Source organism: Lethenteron reissneri, chromosome 6 (genome assembly GCF_015708825.2).
Source record: "Lethenteron reissneri isolate LAM-NWPU_2019-01 chromosome 6, ASM1570882v1, whole genome shotgun sequence".
Lineage (NCBI taxonomy): Eukaryota > Metazoa > Chordata > Hyperoartia > Petromyzontiformes > Petromyzontidae > Lethenteron > Lethenteron reissneri.
Genome location: NC_083784.1, coordinates 6,674,706 through 6,697,806, shown reverse-complemented (window position 1 = coordinate 6,697,806; position 23,101 = coordinate 6,674,706). Strand labels below are relative to the sequence as shown.

General features: G+C 47.8%; 1 protein-coding gene across 3 annotated transcripts in view; it reads right to left on the bottom strand.

The window, feature by feature from the left end:
- The window catches only part of LOC133354371 (mannosyl-oligosaccharide 1,2-alpha-mannosidase IA-like), a 428,294-nt gene extending 408,841 nt beyond the window's left edge, over positions 1-19,453 (bottom strand). Inside the window, exons 1-2 of one of the 3 annotated variants that reach the window (XM_061571183.1) lie at positions 17,501-19,453; positions 17,169-17,464 (exon numbers count right to left, since the gene is read on the bottom strand). In XM_061571183.1, coding sequence (XP_061427167.1) covers positions 17,169-17,464; positions 17,501-18,452 — 1,248 coding nt within the window. In that variant the 5' untranslated portion in view covers positions 18,453-19,453. The other 2 variants (XM_061571166.1, XM_061571174.1) reach the window with 2 other exon arrangements.
- Positions 19,454-23,101: the final 3,648 nt, after the last annotated feature.

The window sequence follows — 23,101 nt, the reverse complement described above, 5'->3', positions numbered from 1 at the left end:
GAGGAGGAGGTGGGGGGGGGAGCACAGACTTCAACGTGGATGCTACGGCGGCGCAGCTGGTGCAGAACTGATAGTTTCATAACTTTCGCAGCCATCATTCGTGCTTGGCATTGCACGCTTTCAATTGACGCTGCAGCCACAGTCTATCGGGTTATTCCACTCGTCCCCCCATTCATCTTTCAAAGGGGGTATTTTTATTACGCAATTCATTTTTTCTTTCTTTCTCAGGATCCCTTCATCTAAACGGATACTCCCATTCCCCATCACCCTTTGTCTTCTTCCCCACGTGGCCACCCGGGGCCCTCTCTCTGCGTTATTCTTTGAAGGCCACGTTCAATAAACGCCCACTTTGAATGAAACGCGCGTGCGCAACAGTTCAACTAAATGTGTTGCATTGACACCCGTACAAATGTCAAGCCAGTCAGAGTGACAGTATCATCATCATCATCATCACCGGCAGCAAGCACCTAGCCAATGGTTTAACAACAACAACAAAAACTCCACCTTCCTATGGCAGGTGGCAAGTACCATATCTCATTTTTATCGATTCTAGAAGGATGACGGCCACAGTTGGCCCCGACTGGAACGTTTAGTCGTAAGCTAGGTGAGGTTCAATCTGACTACAAACACCACCAGGGCAGAACCAGTACAGTAGAGTACGAATTAAAAAAACCAAAAACACCGCAACACATTTACATACACAGCAGGACTGCCTGTTCCAGCAAGAGACTGGCTGCGACTGACTTTCCACGTAGGAATGTGGAGATTCAAGCTCCGACCGACTCTGGGTCGACGAGTTAACCGGGAGATTTAACGACGCACGAACATTTGCATTGCGTGTGTATAATATAGGCTTCTCAACACGTGTTCGTGAATCTAAATGTGTTGACTGTTGTCGTCGTAGACCACCAACTCAAGCGCGTTGAGAAAATGCGGTGACCCCAAAAGGCAGCGGTGAAACTAAGTTGACAATTGTAGGCCTATTCTTGGTTCTTTCGGTAAAGTCAAGTAGAAGGGAAATAATAAAATAATAAACATATTAAACAATAAAAATTCTCACGACGTTTCGACTGCAACACAAACAATCATCATCAGGTGTGAAATCCACACTTTTTCAAATTTTCTTTCTGTGGATTTCACACCTGATGATGATTGCTTGTGTTGCAGTCGAAACGTCGTGAGAATTTTTATTGTTTAATATTTTTATTATTTTATTATTTCCCTTCAACGTGACTTTACCGAAAGAACAAAGAATATGAATCCCTGCAGTCACGAAAGCTTTAAATCAAAATTGAAGGCCTGTTTCATGCCCATTCGCATGCATCAGGACAGTCGTCATCAATGTCCAACTAAAAGCTATTTAAACGAAACAATTTTTGTTTATCTTACCAGGTAAGACCCGCTGAGCTATATCGCTCTTTTTCAGAAGCTACCTGGCCACACCCCAATGAAGTGTGGGGGATGACCCTGGTACACATCTGCAATGTAGTTTTTTCCAGTACATGAAGAAAGAAAAAAACAATACCAGGTAAGGGGCCCCACTGAGCTATATTGTAGCTCTTTTTCAGAAGTAATCTGGCCACAATGATAGCTCAATGAAGTGGCTTATCGCGTGGACATTTGTGGCAGCCAAACGCTCTAAACGCACGTCGATTCTAAATGTGGAGGGAAAAACCAGAGGACCTGGAGAAACATGGACGCGAGCACGGGGAGAGAGACACACAAACTCCAAATCCTGTATATCAGGCAAGGTATGTTCTCTGCTACCATATTCCTCGAGCAGCCCCGTACATGATGACCCATTAGGAACTGCCTAAAGGCAACAATGATTGAAATGTGTAATTGACACTCGAACCCAATACGAAATAAACCTTTGTGAAGGCCGGAAATAAAATGTATCAAACAATATACAAAGATGTACACTGCATGTACAGTGTGGCTCAGATGTCTTGTGACCCCCATGGGGGGGTGGGGGGGGGGTCACGGGACATCTGGACCACCCTGTACAGAAACCCCTCAGCCTTGTTCAGACCACCAACCCCAAAATAACCAAACGTGTGGCCATATTTGTATTTTGAGCTAGCGGCCTTGGTCGACTCCCCGCCCTCCCCCCCCCCCCCCCCCCCCCGAGTCATCCCAACTAAAGTTGGCCGACGTTTTGGGCGGGAGCCTCGTTTCATCGCGGTGGTTTCAATCGACGGGCTAGCCCAAGAGGGGCTCGGCAAACCAGAATAAGGGCCATTATTTATTTATTTCAAGAGCCGCAACACAAACGTGTGAATAGGAAACTGTGGTCTTTAAATGAATAACGTCTGGAGCGGTCACTTAAAAAGAGCCGAATGCGGCTTTAAAAGCCGCCAGTTTGCCGACCCACCTGGGCTCACGTGAACTCTCGACTTCAGAAATTACGGCCAAGTGGAAACAATACAGCAAGAAACCCCAACATGTAATATTAGCCAGCAATAATATTTCTTTTGCAATGCTGTAGACTATTGTTTTTCATTTCACGAGTGATGTGGACTCGGCCGCCCAACTCCTGCCAATAAACTTGAGCAATTTGGGAAAGAAAAGTGGAAATTTCACTGTTCAACAAGTGGAGTTGTCCATAAATTTGAATTCTGGGAGAAATCAAAAAAATAATGGAGGTCAACTCAAGCGATTGAGTCAGTTTGAATTGGCTATTCATGGAAACAAGATTTAGATGAATCAAAGCAGCCTTTCCAATCGGGTGTAGCGACGGCAATCTGGATGTGTGCACGCTTGTGATAATGACAGCAGTGATGGGCCACTCAATGTTTCAACTCCGGCTAACATCGCTTGCATTGAAAGGTTGATTTTGGATGACAGGCAGTCAATGAAAAGTTTCGGAACAGTTTGTTCAATACTCACACACGTTTGAATCCACATATAATGAGAAAAAAAGTGGAGCCGTTGGGTACCAAATATGTTTAAAAAAAAAAGAAACTTGGGAGCAAACAGCACTTGGATTTGGTGTGCCCTATATCATCCGTATTGCTGTGTGCAGGCAATGTGTTTTGTATCAATGCAGCTGTTCCACCCATTTGCAAACATCGTCATGATTCACACAGTTGTAATGACATTGCAGCTTCACTCTATGGGTCGTCTCACACTTGTCTCTTTTTGTTTATGCCCCAAGAGGACAAAGCAACGAAGAACAGCATTGCCAGTCTTCTTGTTACCCTTGCCACTCATGGTTGCCTCCCTTCACTCTCCTCCTCTTGACTTCCAGATTAAACCAAAACACAGAGCTCGCGTGCGCCTACGCGAACGTTTCACGTGACATTTGCACCGTTATACGACTGTTTAACGCCTCGTTTGTTAGTTGTGCAACATTCCTCAAGGACCTTGTATTCGTTCTCTGACATATTGATGTTTTGTCGTTGTCTTTGTTGTGGATGTGCACTCACTCAACGGAGCTCTCCCCGTGTAGCATAGTCAGGAGACTGGCTAAATGGGATCATCTGTGTACCGAATAAAATAACCTTAAATAAACTTAAGTTACGATAAGGAAACACCATCTTTGATCATGATATGTCTGTCATCGAATGGGCGCCAGGGTGGCGAGCTGTTAACTGCCTCGCCAGGTGTACAGGAGGTCGTGGGTTCGATTCCGACCCTCACGTCTGCTGTATATATTAAGTTTGCGTCTCTCTCTCTGCTCGTGGTCGCATGGGCTTATTTCTGGGTTCTCCCGTTTTTCCCTCCACATTTAGAATCAACGTGCGTTTAGATTATTTGGCTGCCACAGATGTCCACGTGATAAGCCACATCATTGAGCCATCATTGCGGCCAGATTACTTCTGAAAAAAGAGCTACAATATAGCTCAGTGGGGCCTTACCTGGTATTGTTTCTTTCTTTCTTCATGTACTGGAAAAAAACTACATTGGAGATGTGAACCAGGGCCACCCCCCATTTACTACACCGCTTTTTTCTACAGCGATAACATCTCATTTACAGGGCGAGTGGGAAAGTGCCGGACGCAAGGGGCACTTGAAGAAATTGCAGAGGGTGTATCTCTGTCGTATCCCCTACGAGTCGTCTACAGTGACCGGACATCTCACACGAAGAATTACACTCAGCTGTGAGACATCTGAACGGGTGCTTGACGCCATGACGGCGAGCACAACTGAGATGGATTTGGGGGAAATGGCCCAAATGAAATGTCGACTTGAACCACCCTCACAATGACACAACTATGACAACAAGACGGTTTTAAGTCATGGCTAACTTTGATAAGCCACCATTGCCGTCTGATATCAGAATATTGGAAACGTGGCGCCGTTTTATCGCAAACATGGAAAAGAAATCCGTGTACCTTCACATGCAAAAAAGCCAATCCAGTTGTGCGTGTTGTTAAGCATCTACACACGCTCGCCGTACAAATTGGCGGAGTCAATAAAAACGGACGTGGACAAAACAAAGAGCTTCACAAACAAATTCTATTTTAAGGTATGTACACAAACACCGCTTCCCCGCCACATTTAGCCTAACAAACCACAAGGGTGCGTGTAATTAATGGGTCCGTGATAGCTATGGACGTTGCCTGTAATCCAGCACCGCGGAGGCGGCGAGGGTTGGCGGATCACCGCACAAAATGTTGTGGACAAACTCCCTTTGCCGTGAGCGTCGTGGAGGTGCCATACCCTGGCTCGCCCAGGAGAAGGCGGTACAGCAAGTGGACTCAATCGCCATCTGTTGCCACCTGTGCGGGGGCGGGGGGATAGGGGTGTTGCCCCCTCGCGTGCGTGGGGTTTTCACTGTGCGCTCTGGTTTCTTACCAAGTGGTATTATTAATTGGCTCTAAAAACACTTAAAATAAAATAAAAAATAAAAATAAAAAACGCAGCAGGCAGGAACTTGAAAACAAAAAAAGTCTGACAACTCCGTGTGATACTCTTTGTTTTTTCGGTAAAGTCACGAAGGTAAAAAAAAATTCATAATGAAAACAACTAAATTAAATCACGACGTTTCGGGCACAACACAAGCGTCTGTCTTCAGGTGCGGACAACACAGCGAAATCACAACCGCTTAAGCGCTTAATTTATTTAATTTTTCACCTACGTGACTTTACCGAAAAAAACCAAAGAGTATGGATCCTTGCAGTCACGAAAACTTCAAATCTAAAACTCCGTGTGGCTCTCGTGGATAAATAAGTAAATCATTATCATGATTCTGACGAATTATTATGGAGGCCGACATGGCACGCCAGTGTCCGGCACTAAACACAAATACGACAACGCGAAACAAATGGCAGGACAACGCCGCGTTAGTAGAGGCCGTTGAAAACATGTATTTAATCTCCCTGTGTATTGTGGCCTTAGCGACCTGGGTTAGGGGGCCAGTGTAGGGAGAGGGGGAGGAGGGGTGACGGAGATCAGTTATTTCCATTCAGGGAACGCCATACCAAAGGGTTGAGAACCATGGCTCTGGTGGTGCATGCAGGGTTCACGTGAATCAATTGCATACAAGATACCGCCGCGGTGGCGAGACGTTAACTACCTGGCCTGGTATACAGGAGGTCGTGGGTTCGAACTCGACCGTGACACCTTTTGTATATATGGAGTTGCGTGTTCTCTCCCCCCGCGGTCACGTGGATCTTTCTCCAGGTCCTCCGGTTTTTCCCTCCACATTCAGAATCAACGTGCGTTATAGAGTATTTGGCTGCTATAAATGTCCACGTGGTAAGCCACTTTGTTGAGCTATCATTTACGGCCAGGTTGCTTCTAAAAAAAGCGATAAAGCGGCTCAGTGGGCCCTTACCTGGTCAAATTTAAATAGTTTCTAGTTTCACAGTTGTTATAGTTGTACTTGCATACATGTAAACAAGTCTTGAGCGCAACTCTACGCGTGTTAGGCGGGTGTTTATCATAAATTTTAAATCGGTAAGCGGTTACTTGCCCCCGAGTTGGCGAGAAACTTACAACAAGGACTGCCCACCATCCGTGGAAGTGGGTGGTGCCAGTCCTTCTGAGTAGTGCCACGCACGCCCAACCATCTTTGCCTCTCCGTTGGTGGTGGCCACGTGCTGCTCTGGCTGTGGCATTCGCGATTGCAGTATGGCGATCGCACAAAATCCCAGACCGGAGGTCGGGACTTGAGTTGGCAGTGAGGTGCGTCGTAGAGGTCGTGGTTGATGATGGGAAGGTGGTGGTGGTGGTGGTGGTGGTTGCCGCTGACGGTGCCCATTTTTCATAATTCTATTGCAGTTGTGTTTACCAGCGAGGTGTACCATATTAGTATGGTCGCTGAGCATCATCTCGATTAGGTGAACAGTAGAGGCCATGAGGCCAAAAACGATGTCACAGGGAGCAGAGATGTCGATCGTTGCTGTTGGTCTGGGAGCGACGGCCAGTTCCACACCCGGCTTGTTCACGAACCACTGTGCCACCACTTCACAAAGACCCACGTCGTCATCGCCTTAACACAGACTGTTAGGAGCAAGTGCAAATTCTCTTGTCAAGGCGCTCTTCCCCCCTCCATCCCAGCAGCTTAAATAGTCGCTCCAAGCCTGGGGTGTGTCATTCAGACGCTTTCTTCTCGACAGACCTGTTCTCCACCTGAGGACGGCTGCTTGCGTTGTGGCCGAAACGTCGTGAGAATTAATTTATTATGTTTTATTTTTATTATTTTATTATTTCCGAAAGAACCAAGAAGATGAATCCCTGCAGTCACGAATGCTTTAAATCGAAATTTAAGTGCCGTGTAGCGAGCACCCAATGCGGCGCACGAGGGGTTTGGGTGGCCAGCACCACGTCCGTCCACCTGCGTCTTCCCAATGCTGACTTTTTTGTTTTACATTCTGCATCAGGCGCTTATTTAAGGCCGAGTCGACCTTGGGGCGGCACAGGACTGGTTCAAATATTCGCCACAGTTATTGATCGTGAGCGGGAATCGTACTCGGGTCACCCGGTTCGCGGAGCGGCACGCTCACCAATACACGTTCTAGGGGCAGCCCTGGACGTGATGCCAGCAACTGGTGCCCTAGGGCGAACCACGCAAAACGGTGACCCCACCCCAAAACCTCAAGGGCACTGCTAGGCTGAGGTTTTTGCTAATCTGGGAAACATTTATTTTCCATTTAATGTTTTTTTTTAAGCGTATTTTTATTTAAACACAGATGCAATTCTTAATTTGTAGCTTTCGTGACTGCAGGAATTACTCTTTGGTTCTTTCGGTAAAGTCACGTATAAAGATAAAATAATAAATTAAGTAATAGCATACAGTAAAATAATAAATTAAATAATTGCATACAGTATGCTCTTTTTTAATTTATTATTTTATCTTTATACGTGACTTTACCGAAAGAACCAAAGAAAGATGTAATTATTCGGTTAGTCTGTCCGTCCGTCTGTCTGTCCAACCAATAAATGATCAGAAATGAATTATATGTCATATTCCCTCTGTACGTGCACAGGAATTTAAATAACGACATCTTCGTTATTTTATTTGTATCTATTCCCTCGGACAGGCCACCCCTTAACACGTTTCGCTCCTCCACCAATCCACTCACACGCACACACCAATAACATTGACAATAATGCTTCGTTCAGTTTTTACTAGTTGAGCCAGTGCTATAAACCAACGCTGGGAATTCGTACACGTGCATGCAATCACACACACATACAGAGATCGTGCTATTTGCTGTTTTATTTGTTCAACAATTCACACACATGGCCACAAATTAATGGCTTGTGCAGCACCGTGCTTCGTGTGAAAACCACTGCCGCCTTTCCAGCACGGGCATCCGCTTTAAAAAAAAGTTTTTTGTTGTTGTTGCAAACTCAACTGCACTAATTTCCGATTTTAAAAATGCTGGACCACAGACTCTGCCTTACACTGTCCCAGAAGCCCCCTGCGTACGCAGCCAAGCACTCGAGCAGTGGTTCTTCCTAACCTGGGGTGCAAGCACACGCCCGGCGCGTGCGAGATGCCCTTTCTGGGGGTGCGAGACATGGCCAGATTTTTTATTTTCGAAAGTAAATAATCGAAAACACAAACTAAGCACGGGCACATGAGCACAACTACTTTGTTTTTATCAAACGCATGGATTTATTAACATAAAAAAATAGGATCGGGAACCAAAGCGGTACAAGTCCGCCGTAAGGGTTAAGAACCACAGCACTCGACCCTTCGATGCACGGGGGTGACCAAAACACAAAAAAATTAACCCGTAAAAACAAAGTTTTCACTATAAATCCTTTATATGCGTGGCATCGGTTTTATTTTATTATTCATTTCTGTTTTTCTTGAGTAAGAGTTTCATTTTTATCACATTGGTATTTTAAATTAAATATGAAATTATTTTTTTCCTACAAAGTGGAAAATTTTGGGAAAAAAATTTTCACGAAAATAAATTGTGACGCACAACGAGTCTGTGTGCAAAATGTCAGCTCGATTGGATCACGGGAAGTGGGTTAAAAAACGACCAAAAGATTTGCACGGTCGTAAGCGCGCAAGCAAGCAAGCAAGAACTTAATATAAAGGATTTAAAAAAGAATAACCACACACTCCTTCCCTGCATCCCCCCTTCCGGCTAACGTCGAAGCACATCCTGTACTGCTGTGCCATCACGCCTGTGTTGAGCATCATCTCCGCGCAACACGTTAAAACTGGCGAGTGACAGATACCTTGTAGAGGCAAAGCACGCGCGCGCACAAATCTCGCGGTCTTACATCTGTCTTCGGTTCTTACAGCACTGTACTATTATTTGTGAAACCCAGTCCTTTTTGTATTGTATTCCATGGAAATATCGTGAAGTCAAGGCGACGCACGTTGCGTGTCACTCTATTAAAACCCGGGCGGCTTTCTAAAATTGGCTCGCAGCCCCCCCTAGGTAGTTTGATGTTCTAAAAATGTATTAATTCTCCCTGGCTAAGAAAATGCTGCAGCAATTTATGAGTCACTAGAGGCTACACCGGGTACCACCCCCCCCCCCCCCCCTTGTGTGTTCTCTCCCCCCGCGGTCACGTGGATTGCCGCTCGCAATGTGCTAATTACCACAATAACCTCGTAGGCTAAATCGCAGCATGGTTCCACCAGCCGCTGAACTTGTGAGGGGGAGGCGGCAGGGGGGGGGGGTAAAGCCGCAAGCCTCAACTGTGAATGTACAAGTTGTGATTTTCGTCAATTGTCAATAGCAGCAGCGGTAGCGATGGAATATTAGTTTTGCTTTAAACGATTTGCCTTCTGGTCATGGTAAACACTTTACGTATTACTGGCTGGGCAGGTTTTGACAGTGCAACTGCATTGTTTGCCGGCAGTCAATTTTTTTTTTGGCTCGAGGTTCCCAGACCTTCGGGGAGGCTAATTACAATGAACATTACGACGGACCTTTTGGTGCAGTTTCGAGGTAAGTCAATAACTGGTTACCACGTGACTGGTGATTCCTAAGAGGAGTGAAATCCACTGCGTGGCTGCTCGGGGCAGGAGGGCGGACGGTTTTGCCACCACAATGGCAACATCAGAGAGGGCCCTTCATAAGCCACGCGTGGTGCACGATTGGTACCGCACGAGTTGATTGTGTTTTTGCCCACCTCATTAGAATATTTATATTTCAAACTCCAGCAGATGGACCTTAATTAGCAGCGGTACCAATTGAGTTACGGATTTTGCAGTGCAGCCAAAAACATATCCGCACACATTGCCCAACAGATCAAATACCGTACAGCGCTTCACTCAAATCCGCCCGACTAATTAGCTAATCAAGCCGCGCTATCATGTAGGCCATCATGTAATTGGCCATGTACATTAATTTCTAATTTGCCATCCATTCTGATTAATTCCAAAGTCTGTAATGGCTGAACAGCCTTGCATGGAGATAGCGAAAATAATCATAATCATCGTGATAATTATTTATTTAAATAACGTGGCTTTGTATCTGGGGTTTTTTTTCCCCCAAGGTGATACGTTTTCAAGAGTGCATTCTTTTCATTTGTCGTGACTTTCCGTTGCTCATCCCCGAGGAATGATTACATCGAGGGAATCACTGCAGCCGTTACAGGAATTGGGACGCTTGGTTTATCAGGGCCAATATAATAATTTATACATTTTTTTAAAAATACCTTGCAGAGGGGGCTACAGAAAAATGCGGCATTTGGCATGACGATAACCGTCACCTTGATTAGGCGATTATTTATAGACACGTATTTTTTAATCTCCCAACTTTTGAGCGATGGCAACAATAAAATCGGAAATGATCAGACTGTCGCTATTTAGTGTTAGAATGAAAGAGCTGCGTTGCTGTGGAAGAGAGGGGCGCTTCGACTGCGGAGGCATTGACTCGAAAGAAAATCCCCCTGGAGTCGTTGGATAAAGACGTCAAAGTAGAATATGTAATCACAGACAGGGAGCGAAATTCTCAAATGCACAAGAATGAAGGGAGGGGGGGTAAGCAGTGGGTTGGTGGGGAACCCACAAAATAAATAGCAGCAAGACACTCCGTAAATAATGAGTAGATAAAACAAGCAAAGTGTCTGTTCAGAATTACAACTTGATTTAAAAAAAAAACATTTGTCTGATAGCGGTTCAGCCAAACCACGGGCACTGTCTTAACCCATTCACGTCTCGATCATTGCTTTTCAGAAAGTTTAGTCACATGTATACCCCCTTCCTCAATTAGCAAATGGGTATTTTTTTTATATTGGCAACAATACAATGGAAAGTTTACTGTTAAAGTCCTGTGCAGATAAACTCTCCTTATCCGAAATGGGAGGGCTCTAGGGGCGGATCCCATTATCTGTTTGTCCACGGAAATTACTCTTTTCATCTTGCGCTTCTTGGCAGACTATCCTATGACCGTGTTGTAACTTCTGGTTTACCACTCTTATCAATGAAAAGGGTCTGGATTTATAGAGTTTTTTTCCGTTGATACAATTTGGGCACGCGGATAATTGCAATTATCTAAGAGTGGACATGGATTACTGGCGAAACGTCGAACTCAGATTGTAAATGGTACTAGTAATGAATTTGATTGTACTGTTTACGTAACAAACCTTACTAAATGAGTTGTGTCGGGTAGTGGCGCGTTTAACGACACATTCATATATTGACACAATCTAACCCAAAAAAAGAACCCTGAATTATGGATGATATTGGTCGCAAAAGCCGACGAGTTCAACTGACATGGAAAAAATGTTTCACTCTGCAGATGCTTGGAAGTGCTGTTGCGAGGGTGATACGAATACTCTGGCCTCTGTCATGAGAAAGTGGAGTTTACACTCGTTCTGGGCTGCTATTGATGATCATGACCACACCACTGCTCATGGGAAGACGAAGACATTTTATTTCATTACACGGCAGATGTGCAAACAAGTATTATTTGACATCGGTGCCGCATAATCGCCGACACTTACATGTTGATGTCACACCTCTCGTGTCAAACTTTGGTATTTTTAAACCTTTGGTGCTATGAGACAGAGGTGTGGTTTGCACCACTAAATATCCTTGCACGGATAACACTTACATGCAGTTGTCTGTTTATCAACTAAAGCACGAATGGGTCTGAACGCTTTCCACTCCAGCAAAAACCGAGGCGCTCTGCTAAATTGCCTCTGCTCAGTGGAAGGTCATCCGTTCTGTTCTGAACCAAGCAGTCTGGAACTCCCTTCCCCCAGCTACCCGTGCTGTTGACGCCCCGCGCCTGTTCACGTCCAGACTCAAGAACTTCCTCCAGGGACTCTACTTACGAACCTTCAAGTTACGAACTCTCAGAGATAGGAACAAACCTGTCCATATGTCCAGTTGCCTGTTCGGACCGAGAGTTGTAAGTTCAACCGGCGCGCAATAGATGATGGTCATGGTGTCTAGATCTGCAGAACATGAAGAACCAGTGGCATTTGCATCTACAGGAGAGTGTAAAACTTTTAAAGCCATTACTCATGTGTTTAGTGTACATGCCGTACAACATGTTTGGAATCGACAGGAGTAAAGTTGGACTTATGAACAAAATCGACTTACGAACAGACCTCTGGAACCTAACTCGTTCGTAAGCAGAGACGAGTCTCTGTATTTTCTTCTGCCAACGACCGACTCTGCCACTCTCTGTAAAACACTGGATGCCCACTGTTGCTGTGCATGCCGTCGAGGGATGGGTCGCATTTTAATTTTATCTAAATCCGAATCATGTTCTAAAATCAAAACGTTACACTATTATCCAAATACAGTGCACGTACTTTGAGCGCTCACTTGCAAATCAGCACAATGTGCACGGGATATTGCCTGGTTATGTAAATAGTAATAAAACAATGTTTTATATATATTAAAAAGATAGAAATCCTGCTCTCGCATAATTTAAACAATGCAGAAATTATTATTTTCTTAACAAATAATATATACAGACCAAAGTACACCATGTAGGTTTTAAAAAAAAAATCCAGTATTACTTGGCGTGCATAGCAGTTTTCCAAGTACCAAGCTTTGTAATTCATTGAGCGCACATAAATATATGAAGCGCACCAACTCACTCCCCAATGCTGAAGGATGGATCCTTTGACATCAACAATGCATGCTTTCAAAAAATATAAACACAGCACCCCACACATATTTACATATTTCTACGGGAGGAAACGCTACAGTGGCTGTATTTAGTGTTGTGGTTTATAACAGAGCTGGACAGCACTTGTGGTGACATCCACATTTGGCAAGAAGAGATTGTAGAAGCATATTTAACACTGCCCACATTTAACACACAGGCACAAAGATCCCCCTTGCAGATGCAACAGTGTAGACGACCACTGGCTCATGAGATAGTCCTGAGGAGGCCCAGCCAGCTTCGTCAGCCGCACCATCGTTCCACGCATTCGTGTTTAGGCTGAGTCGACCTAAAGTATCAAATGGCCTCCGGCGATGACTGTCACCACAGCCTGGAATCAATACGAGGTCAACCAGGATTGTAGTGCAGTGGTTCCACACCAGGTACTGTGTTAATTTTAGGCTGAGTCTGCCTAGAGACTTGCCTACGTTATGTTTTGGATATCATTTGCCATGGTGTACACCTGGTTATGGCAAGGCAGAACGCACGGGCACGCGCGCACGGACAGACACAGCGCAAGCGCGCGCGCGCACACACACGCGTGCGTAAACATCGAACCCACTGAAGCAATAAATAATTCATCTGCGCTTTGATTAGCAAATTGAGGCGGCTCCCGTTCCCCCGTGGAAGCATCAGCTGTCACCGCTGCCAAACGTGAACTCAACAGAAAGCCATCAATTCCTCAATTAACCCTATTGAACATACCTGGTGTGGGCTTCTCGGGCAGAGTTGCGGCCAGCCGTTCGCTAGAGCGCTGGCACGTGGCAAAGTTTGCATCGAGAGCGGACAAAAAAAGCGCATCAAGGGCTCTCTCAAAAATTCATTTCATTTAGAGAGCGGTCATCGCGGCCAATGTCAACGATGCCGCCATCCACACCTCCGCTCGCGTTCCTTTCTGCGAGACTGCACAACTGTTGCAAAGTTTACATCTGACCCCCTAAGACGTGTTCTTGCAACGTCTCCCTCTGATGGTGCCCACCAGGCTTCAACGACCGATGCTTGCCTTGCACAACTGGCCCTTCCCTTCATCCTTGCACACGTGTCCTTTCCCATCGCAACTTCCTCTTCCCAAACACATTGTGGCACGGTCCCATTCGCGCTAACTTTCCGTAAAAAAAAAAAAGCTAAATGTGTTTTTAACCCGATTCTGCCATGTAATGTCAGGCACCCTTCCAGTCACATGTATGCAATGGCCACTTGCGTAATTCTGTGTCGCTTTGGTGAAGTGGTAAAATGGGAAGCGCATTAGCAAATGGCATTTTGCAAGTGGCTTTTGTGCAAAATAAAATCGGTGGAGGCAACACGAGAGCATCGTTGCTACTGGCGTTTTCAATCACGCGAGCAAAAATAACTTTCCCAGATGGGAGTGAGAGTTGACGGGGATAGAAGGTGTGGGGACCAGCGAGACAGGACATCCTTAGTGTTCACAGCTCTTTCAGCGAAGACGCCGTGATAATGCAAATGCGAAACCCTGCAATTAATGCAAGTACACCCAACAAGGACGGCACGTGCAGCCCCGCACGCACACCGCAATCAGAGTGTGGAAACAGTGACCCATCTGCGTCGGTGGCCCCACTCCCATCGGATGACCACCGTTGACTTCCACAGAGTGGAACCCCAACTCCTTTTTGCAAACCGCGGAGGGATGATGGGCCGAGGTGGCCGTCGAGCATGATTTAAACACGCAATAATTTATTAGAGAGTCAAGCCCTCTGACCACTGTCAAACAAACAACAAGTGACAAGATCCCCCGTATAGCCTCAACAGACTTTTGGGGAGTGCTGTTAGCGAGCACCCATGAAGGCCGGCATGGTACACGTGGGTGGGTGGCCAGCACCATGCCTGGCCGCCTTTGTCTCCCTAGTGGCGATATTTACACACTGCACCAGGTGTTCATTTGAGGCTAAGTCGACCTAGGGGAGGCCCAGGACTGGTTAAGAGAAATCGTCACTGGTGTTGGCTGTGAGTGGAAATCCAACTCAGACCACCGTGCCACCATACACACGTACACAATATATAATCTTCATACGAACCAAAGTCATTCCGAGTTTAGTCTTAAACACTGTGTGGGCGAGTGCTGCTAGCGTTTGCCTATTTAGGGCTAATACAGCACCCACATACGAGGATAGTGTGGGTTAGTATCATAGTATCAACCATTTCCTCACCCCTTGGTCTCAAACCCAGTGCCGAGTGAATTCATTTCAACCCATCCATGGCAAGAGGAAATTTCCACCACTGCCATTCCCCGTTGCTCATTTTACAACACGGTGGCACTGTCTAGTTAAACACATTTTTAATGGCAGTCGAATGGTTTTTGAATAGTGTTAAAATATATGTAGGTCACGCAAACTTTTGAATGTAATCTCATTGTACCGTTCTGAAAACTCCCATCTTCATACTGACCGCATTACATAACTAATGGCACGGCACGTGCTTTATTACATAAGCGAGGTCGGAGGGTATCACAGCTCTCGCGAGCCATGTGGCGGCCAGGAAAACCAGTGGTGGAAATTACACATTCCCATGACGGGGCCCAGCATTTTTCAAAAGCAATGACGGTAAAATGGCTGACAGTGGATCGTAATCTAATAAGCAATGAACCCTTTGTTGACCCACGACTGGATGAAGGCATCCCAATGCTGTCACGGGGTTGTTTGATCATTATGGTCATACTTCACTGCAAGTCGGTGTGGGTGGCTCAGAACCTTGAGATGTCAAGGAGAGCCGACACAAGGTTACAGGGGGTTCGTCGTTTTCATCCTTCCTTCAGTCCACACTCGTGCCCAGCCTTCTCGATCTCATTCCTGCCAAGATCTCCCCTCTTTCCGCCCGTTCTCTCTCTTATCTCATCGCTTGCTCCTCCCCCTTCCCCCGTCACCGTCCCAATCCCCCTCCTTTTGATGGGAATCCTTCCCCTGACATCCCTTACAGATGTATCACTCGCCACTGCTGCCAAGCCGTGGACAGGAATCAAACCCAGGACGCCGAGTTCAGCGTGCGGTGCGGTACGCTCAGCACCACGGCCTCACCGCTCTGGCTCCTATAATGGGCAACCAATTCTGTAATTGTGCATCAACTTTGCGTTTTAACTTTAATACAGGCAACGGTAGACAAATTGACCACCAAACGCTTGGTCTGCCCACCTAATTAGTAATTAGCCGAGCATGTAACGGCATTAGGGCTACCGTTATTTAATTAAGAGTGCTCCTTAACGTCCGATAGTGGCACCCGCTGTTTCATTAACCCACACGTGCATGACACCCGGGTCATATAATTACAATTCATGCAGTGCTGTTTTTACATTTTATTTAAATCAAATATTTGAAAGAAAATGCTCAAATAGCCCACATGCTCAAACAAGCATTGGTAAGCGCTTATCTGCCCGGGTGCCCCCCCTAACCCAATGGTCAACATTAATATGGCAAGGCCAAGACTCTGCTCAATGGACACACAAAAAACACCTGCTGACTTTTGTAAAGCAAAAGGTGGAAATTAGCCATTGCTATGGCCGAGACCTGTAGTACGTCACGTGATTATCAACCAACTATGTCTTCTATTTTTATCAAACACTGCAGCCCATCCATAATAGAGGTTTTTGGGTTAGATCGCGTAAATATATAACTGTGTCGTTCAAACCCGCCACCACCCGACACAGCCAACTAGTAAGGGTTGTCACGTAAACAGAACACGTGACAACATGACAACCCTTACTAGTTGGCTCTATTATGGATGATATTGGTCGTGAAAGCCTACGTGTTAAACTGCAGCCCAACTGCGCTGTGTTCAATTGTTAACCCTGGCGAGATGTACATATGGGTGATCAAGACGATGCAGATGATGGTGGTGGTGGTGGCGCTGCTGGTGATTGCTAATGACGACGATAAGCGAGGACGAACCAAGGTTAAAACTGACCAAGAATTGAACTTGGGGAGCCCTGCCGCTCCATGAAACCGAGCCACAATTTCAGCCACACAGAGTACAGGACGTAGCACCTGCACCGGGACTATCCTCAACGTTGGTCAATGACCAAGTTACATTGTTACAGAAGAAGCATAACCACGCTCATATGAAGGTGGAATAAAGGCTGTACACGAGTGAGCAAATTCAACTTGTATCACACGGAGCCACCCCTATTGTCAGTCAGTGTCAAACTCATCCCCCAAAAGGGGCTGAGAGGGGAAGCATGCAATCACATGTGTGGTCTCCAAAAAATCACCACCACCACCACCAATAACACATTCCATCAACACAATGAGCATCACAGCCATCACCACAGCACCATCCTCATCTTCACTTACCATCAACATCATAACCAACACCACCGCAATCAACAGCTCCACCGCCACCACCACATCAAACCCAACACCACCACCAGCAGCTCAGCATAAAGACGTTCTCGTATCGTCTCAACACAGCCATCAAACACTGCCAACCCCCCTCCCCCCCCCCGAGATCCGGTACTAACCCAGCATCACCGCCAACATCAATTCAACTTCAACATAACCTTCTACGCTCCCAGCACGAGGTAGCAACCACCAGACACGGTCACCACCACCATTAACACACCACCACCACCATTAACACACCAACATTAACATACCACCACCACCGTCTCACCTCCCGTATCTTGTCCCTCTTCTCCCGCACATCTTCTCCCGACGGTTCTCCACCCGTGGCTCCCACCGGCTCGGCCCAGGGGAAGCTGGGCAGGCGCTCGCGTTTCTCTCTCTGCTCCTTCTCAAGTTCGGCCACGATCTTGGCCTTCTCCGTCCGTATGAGGGCGCGCAGTTCTGTGTTGTCGGACGGAGCCCCGTTAAGGTGGTCACCAACAGCTACACCACCTGTACCACCTGTACCACCTCTACCACCTATACCATCTCGAACAGCTACAGCACCTATACCACCTCCACCGCCTCTACCACCTATACCATCTCGAACAGCTACACCACCTATACCACCCCCACCGCGCATACCATCTCGAACGGCTACATCACCTATACCATCTCCATCACCTGCACCACCGCTGTTAACCCCAACATCGCCACCTCCTCCATTTGTCGGATCTGGAGCACTTTCACCTGCAATTCCACTCTGTGTAGCAAGAACTCCTCCATCTCCAACCGAGGCTACACCTCCTCCAAGCGGTGGACGAACCCCTCCAACAACATTTCCGTCTGCAGCTCCACCACTTTCATCTGTCCCTCCATCGTCTACGCCTCTCTCGACAACCGTATCTCTATCGTGCGCGGGCAGGTCATCTCTACCTTCTCCATCGAGAGCTCCAACACCACCACCTCCACCGACGACGACTACTCGCTCAGCGCCTCCAACTGCGTCATCACGGCGAACCAAACCTCCACCATCACCATCTAAAGTACCACCACCACCACTTACAGCTACATCGCCGACACCACCACCACCACTTACACCATCTATACCGCCGCCACCACCTACACCACCACCACTTGCACCACCATCACCTGCGTGCGGCGTTAGGGCAGAGCGCGCCTCCTGCAGAGCATACTCATGGTCGCGCTCAGACTTATGCAGCGACGAGTCCTCACGCTTCTGCTGCTGCCGGTGTCCTCCTCCTCCTCCTGCTGCACGTGGCACCAGCGCGTCCTGCAAACCCTGCGCCTGCAGCCTCCGCAGAGCCCGGCCCGAGTCGGGCAAGAAGAAAATTGCCCCGAAGCAGAGAGTCACAAAGGCGCTGAGTACGAGCAACAGCGCGAACTTCTCCGACAGCTTGAGGTGGTGGAGCTGCTGCTGTTGCTGCTGCTGGTGGTGGTGGTGGGACGGCGATCCCGAAGCGGCGGACGAGGAAGACGAGGATGCTCCCCTCCTGCCTCCCGAGGCTGAGATCTGACCCACGTTGAAGAGCGGCAGTAGAGGGGTGGACATGTTTTACGGTAGTTGGGACTCTCTCTCTCTTTCTAACACTCTGCTTTGTTGACTTGATGGAGGTGTTCGCCTCGTATCCTTTCTTCGAGATCAGTGCGACCTCCTCCTTCTTGCTCGGCGCAGAAATGACCTCCGGTGATCAACGGCACTCCGAATCAGCCGGCGTGTTTAAGTTGTGGAATCTTAGTCGCGCTTGCCGTCTCTTTAACTTCGGAACTAAATGCACTTTTTCGCTTGCTATTTTAATCGTAATTCTTCCAAGCCAAGTCTTCCAACTATCGGGACAAATCCAAAATGGACTAATGCCGAGCAAAAGATGCAGACGGAATCTCGAGTGGGCGCAGCTTCTCTCGTATTCCTCTTACTTAAAAAGACTTCGAGTTTATGATTGACCTATTTTGGACTGCGGTTAAACTCTGTTCAGTTCGACTGCTCGAGAGGGCATCAAACCGGGCCAATGGAACAGCCGTGATGCGTCTTGGTCCAACCACCACGTACGTTGCACGTAATCGTAACTACTTCAATATTCATACGGAACAGCAAGAAGTCTGTTTCGCTTGAACTAAGTGCATTTCTTTGCTTTAAGCGGCTAATTTTTCTCCTCTCCCCTCAATCGCCCCCCCCTCTCTCCCCTCCTCAGGCTGTTATTAGTACAAATGGGTCTCACTCGCTCTATTTACCCGTCCATTTGTTCGGTGCACATTACAGGATTATTACTGTTAATCAAACTGACACACCACGAGACACACACACACGCACAGGCAAGCGCGCGTGCGTGGTGTGTGGCCAGCCAGTCTTTACGAATGTACAAAATGAATGGAATCTACGCGAGCGGGAGAGGGATGAGAGCAGGAGACCGACTGCGACTGGTTAACTCTTCAATAGCGATAGCCAGGGCAGGATGGTGCAGCCTTGAGAGAGCTGTGATGAGGAATGAGGCTGGGCAGCGTTTGACGAGCGCACGAGGACACGCGCGCACGCGAGCGCCTATCTCTCCTCCCACTCCCCCCTCGCTCTCTCTCTCTCCTCCCACTCCCCCCCTCTCCTCCCACTCTCCCCCTCGCACTCTCTCTCGCCTCCCACTCCCCCCCTCTCCTCCCACTCTCCCCCTCGCTCTCTCTCTCTCCTCCCACTCCCCCCCTCTCCTCCCACTCTCCCTCTCCTCCCCCTCTCCCCCTCGCTCTCTCCTCCCACTCTCCCCCTCTCCACCCACTCTCCCCCTCGCTCTCTCTCTCCTCCCACTCTCTCTCTCCTCCCACTCCCCCCCCTCGCTCTCACTCTCCTCCTACTCCCCCTCTCCTCCCACTCTCCCCCTCTCTCTCCTCCCACTCTCCCCCTCTCTCTCCTCCCACTCTCCCCCTCTCCCCCTCTCTCCACTACCCACTCTCCCCCTCTCTCTCCTCCCACTCTCCCCCTCTCTCTCCTCCCACTCTCCCCCTCTCTCTCCTCCCACTCTCCCCCTCTCTCTCCTCCCACTCTCCCCCTCTCCCCCTCTCTCCACTCCCCACTCTCCCCCCTCTCTCTCCTCCCACTCTCCCCTCTCTCTCCTCCCACTCTCCCCCCACTCTCCTCCCACTCTCCCCCTCTCTCTCCTCCCACTCTCCCCCTCTCCCCCGCTCTCCACTCCCCACTCTCCCCCCTCTCTCTCCTCCCACTCTCCCCCTCTCTCTCTCCACTCTCCCCCTCTCTCTCCTCCACCTCCCCCTCCCTCTCCTCACCTCTCCCCTCTCCCCCTCTCTCCACTCCCACTCTCCCCCTCTCTCTCCTCCCACTCTCCCCTCTCTCTCCTCCCACTCTCCCCCTCTCTCTCCTCACACTCTCCCCCTCTCCCCCTCTCTCCACTCCCCACTCTCCCCCTCTCTCTCCTCCCACTCTCCCCCTCTCTCTCCTCCCACTCTCCCCCTCTCTCTCTACCTCCAGGCGGGCGCGCGACTCTCCACCCCCCCCCCCCCATTGCCGCCTTCAGCACGCGCACAGGGGGCGGGGTTGAGAGAGAGCGAGGGGAGGGGGGTGGCTACCTCCTCGACATAAATTATGTTAATGTTATTCTAATTGTATCGTGCGCGCGCGTGTGACGTCCCCCCCCCCCCCCCGAGTAATATTAATGATGGGCTGCCCCCTCCCCCTTTCGCGTCCCCACCCCCCGCGCTCGAGGATTCGCGGTGACGTCACCCGGTGGCAGACCCCACAATGCGCGGATATTATTTATTTATTTAATGTCTCCCTCCTCTGTTCTGCGGGGCGATTGTTGTTGCTTGTGAGCTGGGTTTGGGGTTCGCCTTGGTGACGTGGCATCACTACCCCCTGCAGAAACAAGTCACTCAGTGCAGTGCATGGAACACGTGCGCGCGCGCGTGTCTCTGTGTGTGTGTTAGTCCTTGGGGGGGCCGTCCATAAATGACGTCACGTGATTTTGGACGATTTTTGACCCCCCCCCCCCTTCGTCACACGGCGTCACAAAAAATCTGACCCCCCCTCCCTGAAATATGACGTCACAAAGCTCTGCCCCCCCCCCCCCAAAAAAAAAGAAAACATGCTTCAAATCGCTTTAAACTATTGTCATTGTAGTGCGTATTTAATGTGGCTCTGATGTTGTAGGAGAAAACATTTATTAAAAGTTTATTTAATTAAGTAGAACGTGTTGTCTGTATTTATTTAAAGTTGCGCATTTTGATGTGACGTCACATTTCTCTAACACCCCCCCCCCCTCGTCACACATCGTCACAACTGTCTTACCCACCTCTAGGTGCGTGACGTCATTTATGGACGGACCCCAAGGTGGCAAAGTTTTAATGATGCCATTTTATGTGTTACGCCAACAGAAGTAAAACAATAAACCAATCACTTTACAAATAAGCATCTGTTTAATTTTTCTCGCAGGAAACCTGTTTTTGTACCCATCGCAATCACGCCTATTTGCCCGGACGTTCTGGATTTGGTTACTCTTGTTAACACCATCTAAGTACGCACAGAGCTTGATAACAATAATGTAACCTTCAACATATACCCATCGCTAACGCTATATATGGGATTACATATATAATTTACTAAGTATATGCGAATGTCAATGTTTAGAATTCCTTACCTCGCCATGGTTTATTATCCTGTGTTTTCATTGTGTATTTAAGCCAATAAAGACCAGTTTTTGTGACCTAACTGGCTTTGGTCTAGGAAGTTTTTCAGTAATAATGCCCATTTCATCATTCGCCTGTTTATAGGGCATGGGTATAAAAGTCAAGGTAACTACAACGAATTTGCCACTCCGCAAAGGTTATCATATCAGAATATGTCTCACACGCATGAAGGATTACATAAATCATTAGTAGACTTTGCCACATCAGGTGGTACCAATAAGTGATTGATTAGGTCTGGCCTCATTGATGATGTGTGTGGGTCCTGCGAGTGCCTGGGAGCGGTGGTGCAGCGGTTAGTGCACCGCGCGATGAACCCGGACACCCGGCTCACGGCCACCGCCAGGGACGATTACTTTGAACCGGTCCTCGGCCTCATCCCCTAGGTCGACTCAGCCTCAAAATGAGTAGCTGGTGCGGTGTGTAAAGATTGCCACTGGGGAGACAAAGGCGGTCGGGCGTGGCGCTTGGCCACCGACCCCCTCGTGTGCCGTGCCGGCCTTAAGTGCTGCTCGCTAACAGCACTTGCCCCAACAGCCGGTTACAGGCTATACGGGGGATCTTTGTCTTTGGTCCGGTGGGCAGAGGATGAGTCGGCCCTGCTTTGTCAATGCATTACAAATTATCACACGATGCTGCAGTGGTGCAACACAATTAACAACTACCCGCCTTAAAAGGGCGGGAAAAATAAATATATAACAGACGACGTTTCGAGCAATGGCCCTTCTTTATATATCCAAACGTCACCTGTTTTCAATATTTGTTTTCTGATGGGATACAATACTTTACCATACAGTTCTGTACTACAATTGACGAAGCATACGCGAATACTACTGCAAATAATGTACTGCTCTTAATGCTAATATTTGCACACACACACACGCGTGTACTGTTGGTATACATATTTATGTACACAGCTATGCACAATGTTAACGCACTTATTTACAAAAACAACTCAACACATGGAGCAATAACACTGTCCTAAACAGATGGTGGGAGGAGAGGGGGGTAATTTAATTGGCGACGTTTCGGGAAATATCCCTTCTTCAGGGCATTACCCAAACACATTGCCTGTGTTCCACTTCAATACAAATGAATAATTAGAATTATGTTAATAATTATCACTTGAGGGCAGCGTTATCGCTTTCATGTGCTGAGTTTTTCGTTGTACGTGCATACGCGCCACTGCCAACAGAGTATAATTAGACGTGTAATATCGTACGCAAATACGCGTAAGAAAACGCTACGTGCACGTGGCTGTTAGATTTCTTGCATGCAAATTCACGCGCGCGTTATACCTATTATGTACGGACACAGAGAGCAAATGTGGAACTATATGGCAGGCAATCTACACATCAACACACCGAGCGCAATTACACATAGAGCAGTCGCAATTAGCGCCCTGGGAAACGGACACGTTTTAAATTGGCAAATGAACCGCGTCTAATTGATATCAACACAAAGACAAAGATGCCCCCCTCCGTATAGCCTTCACATACTGTAGGGGCAAGTGTTGTT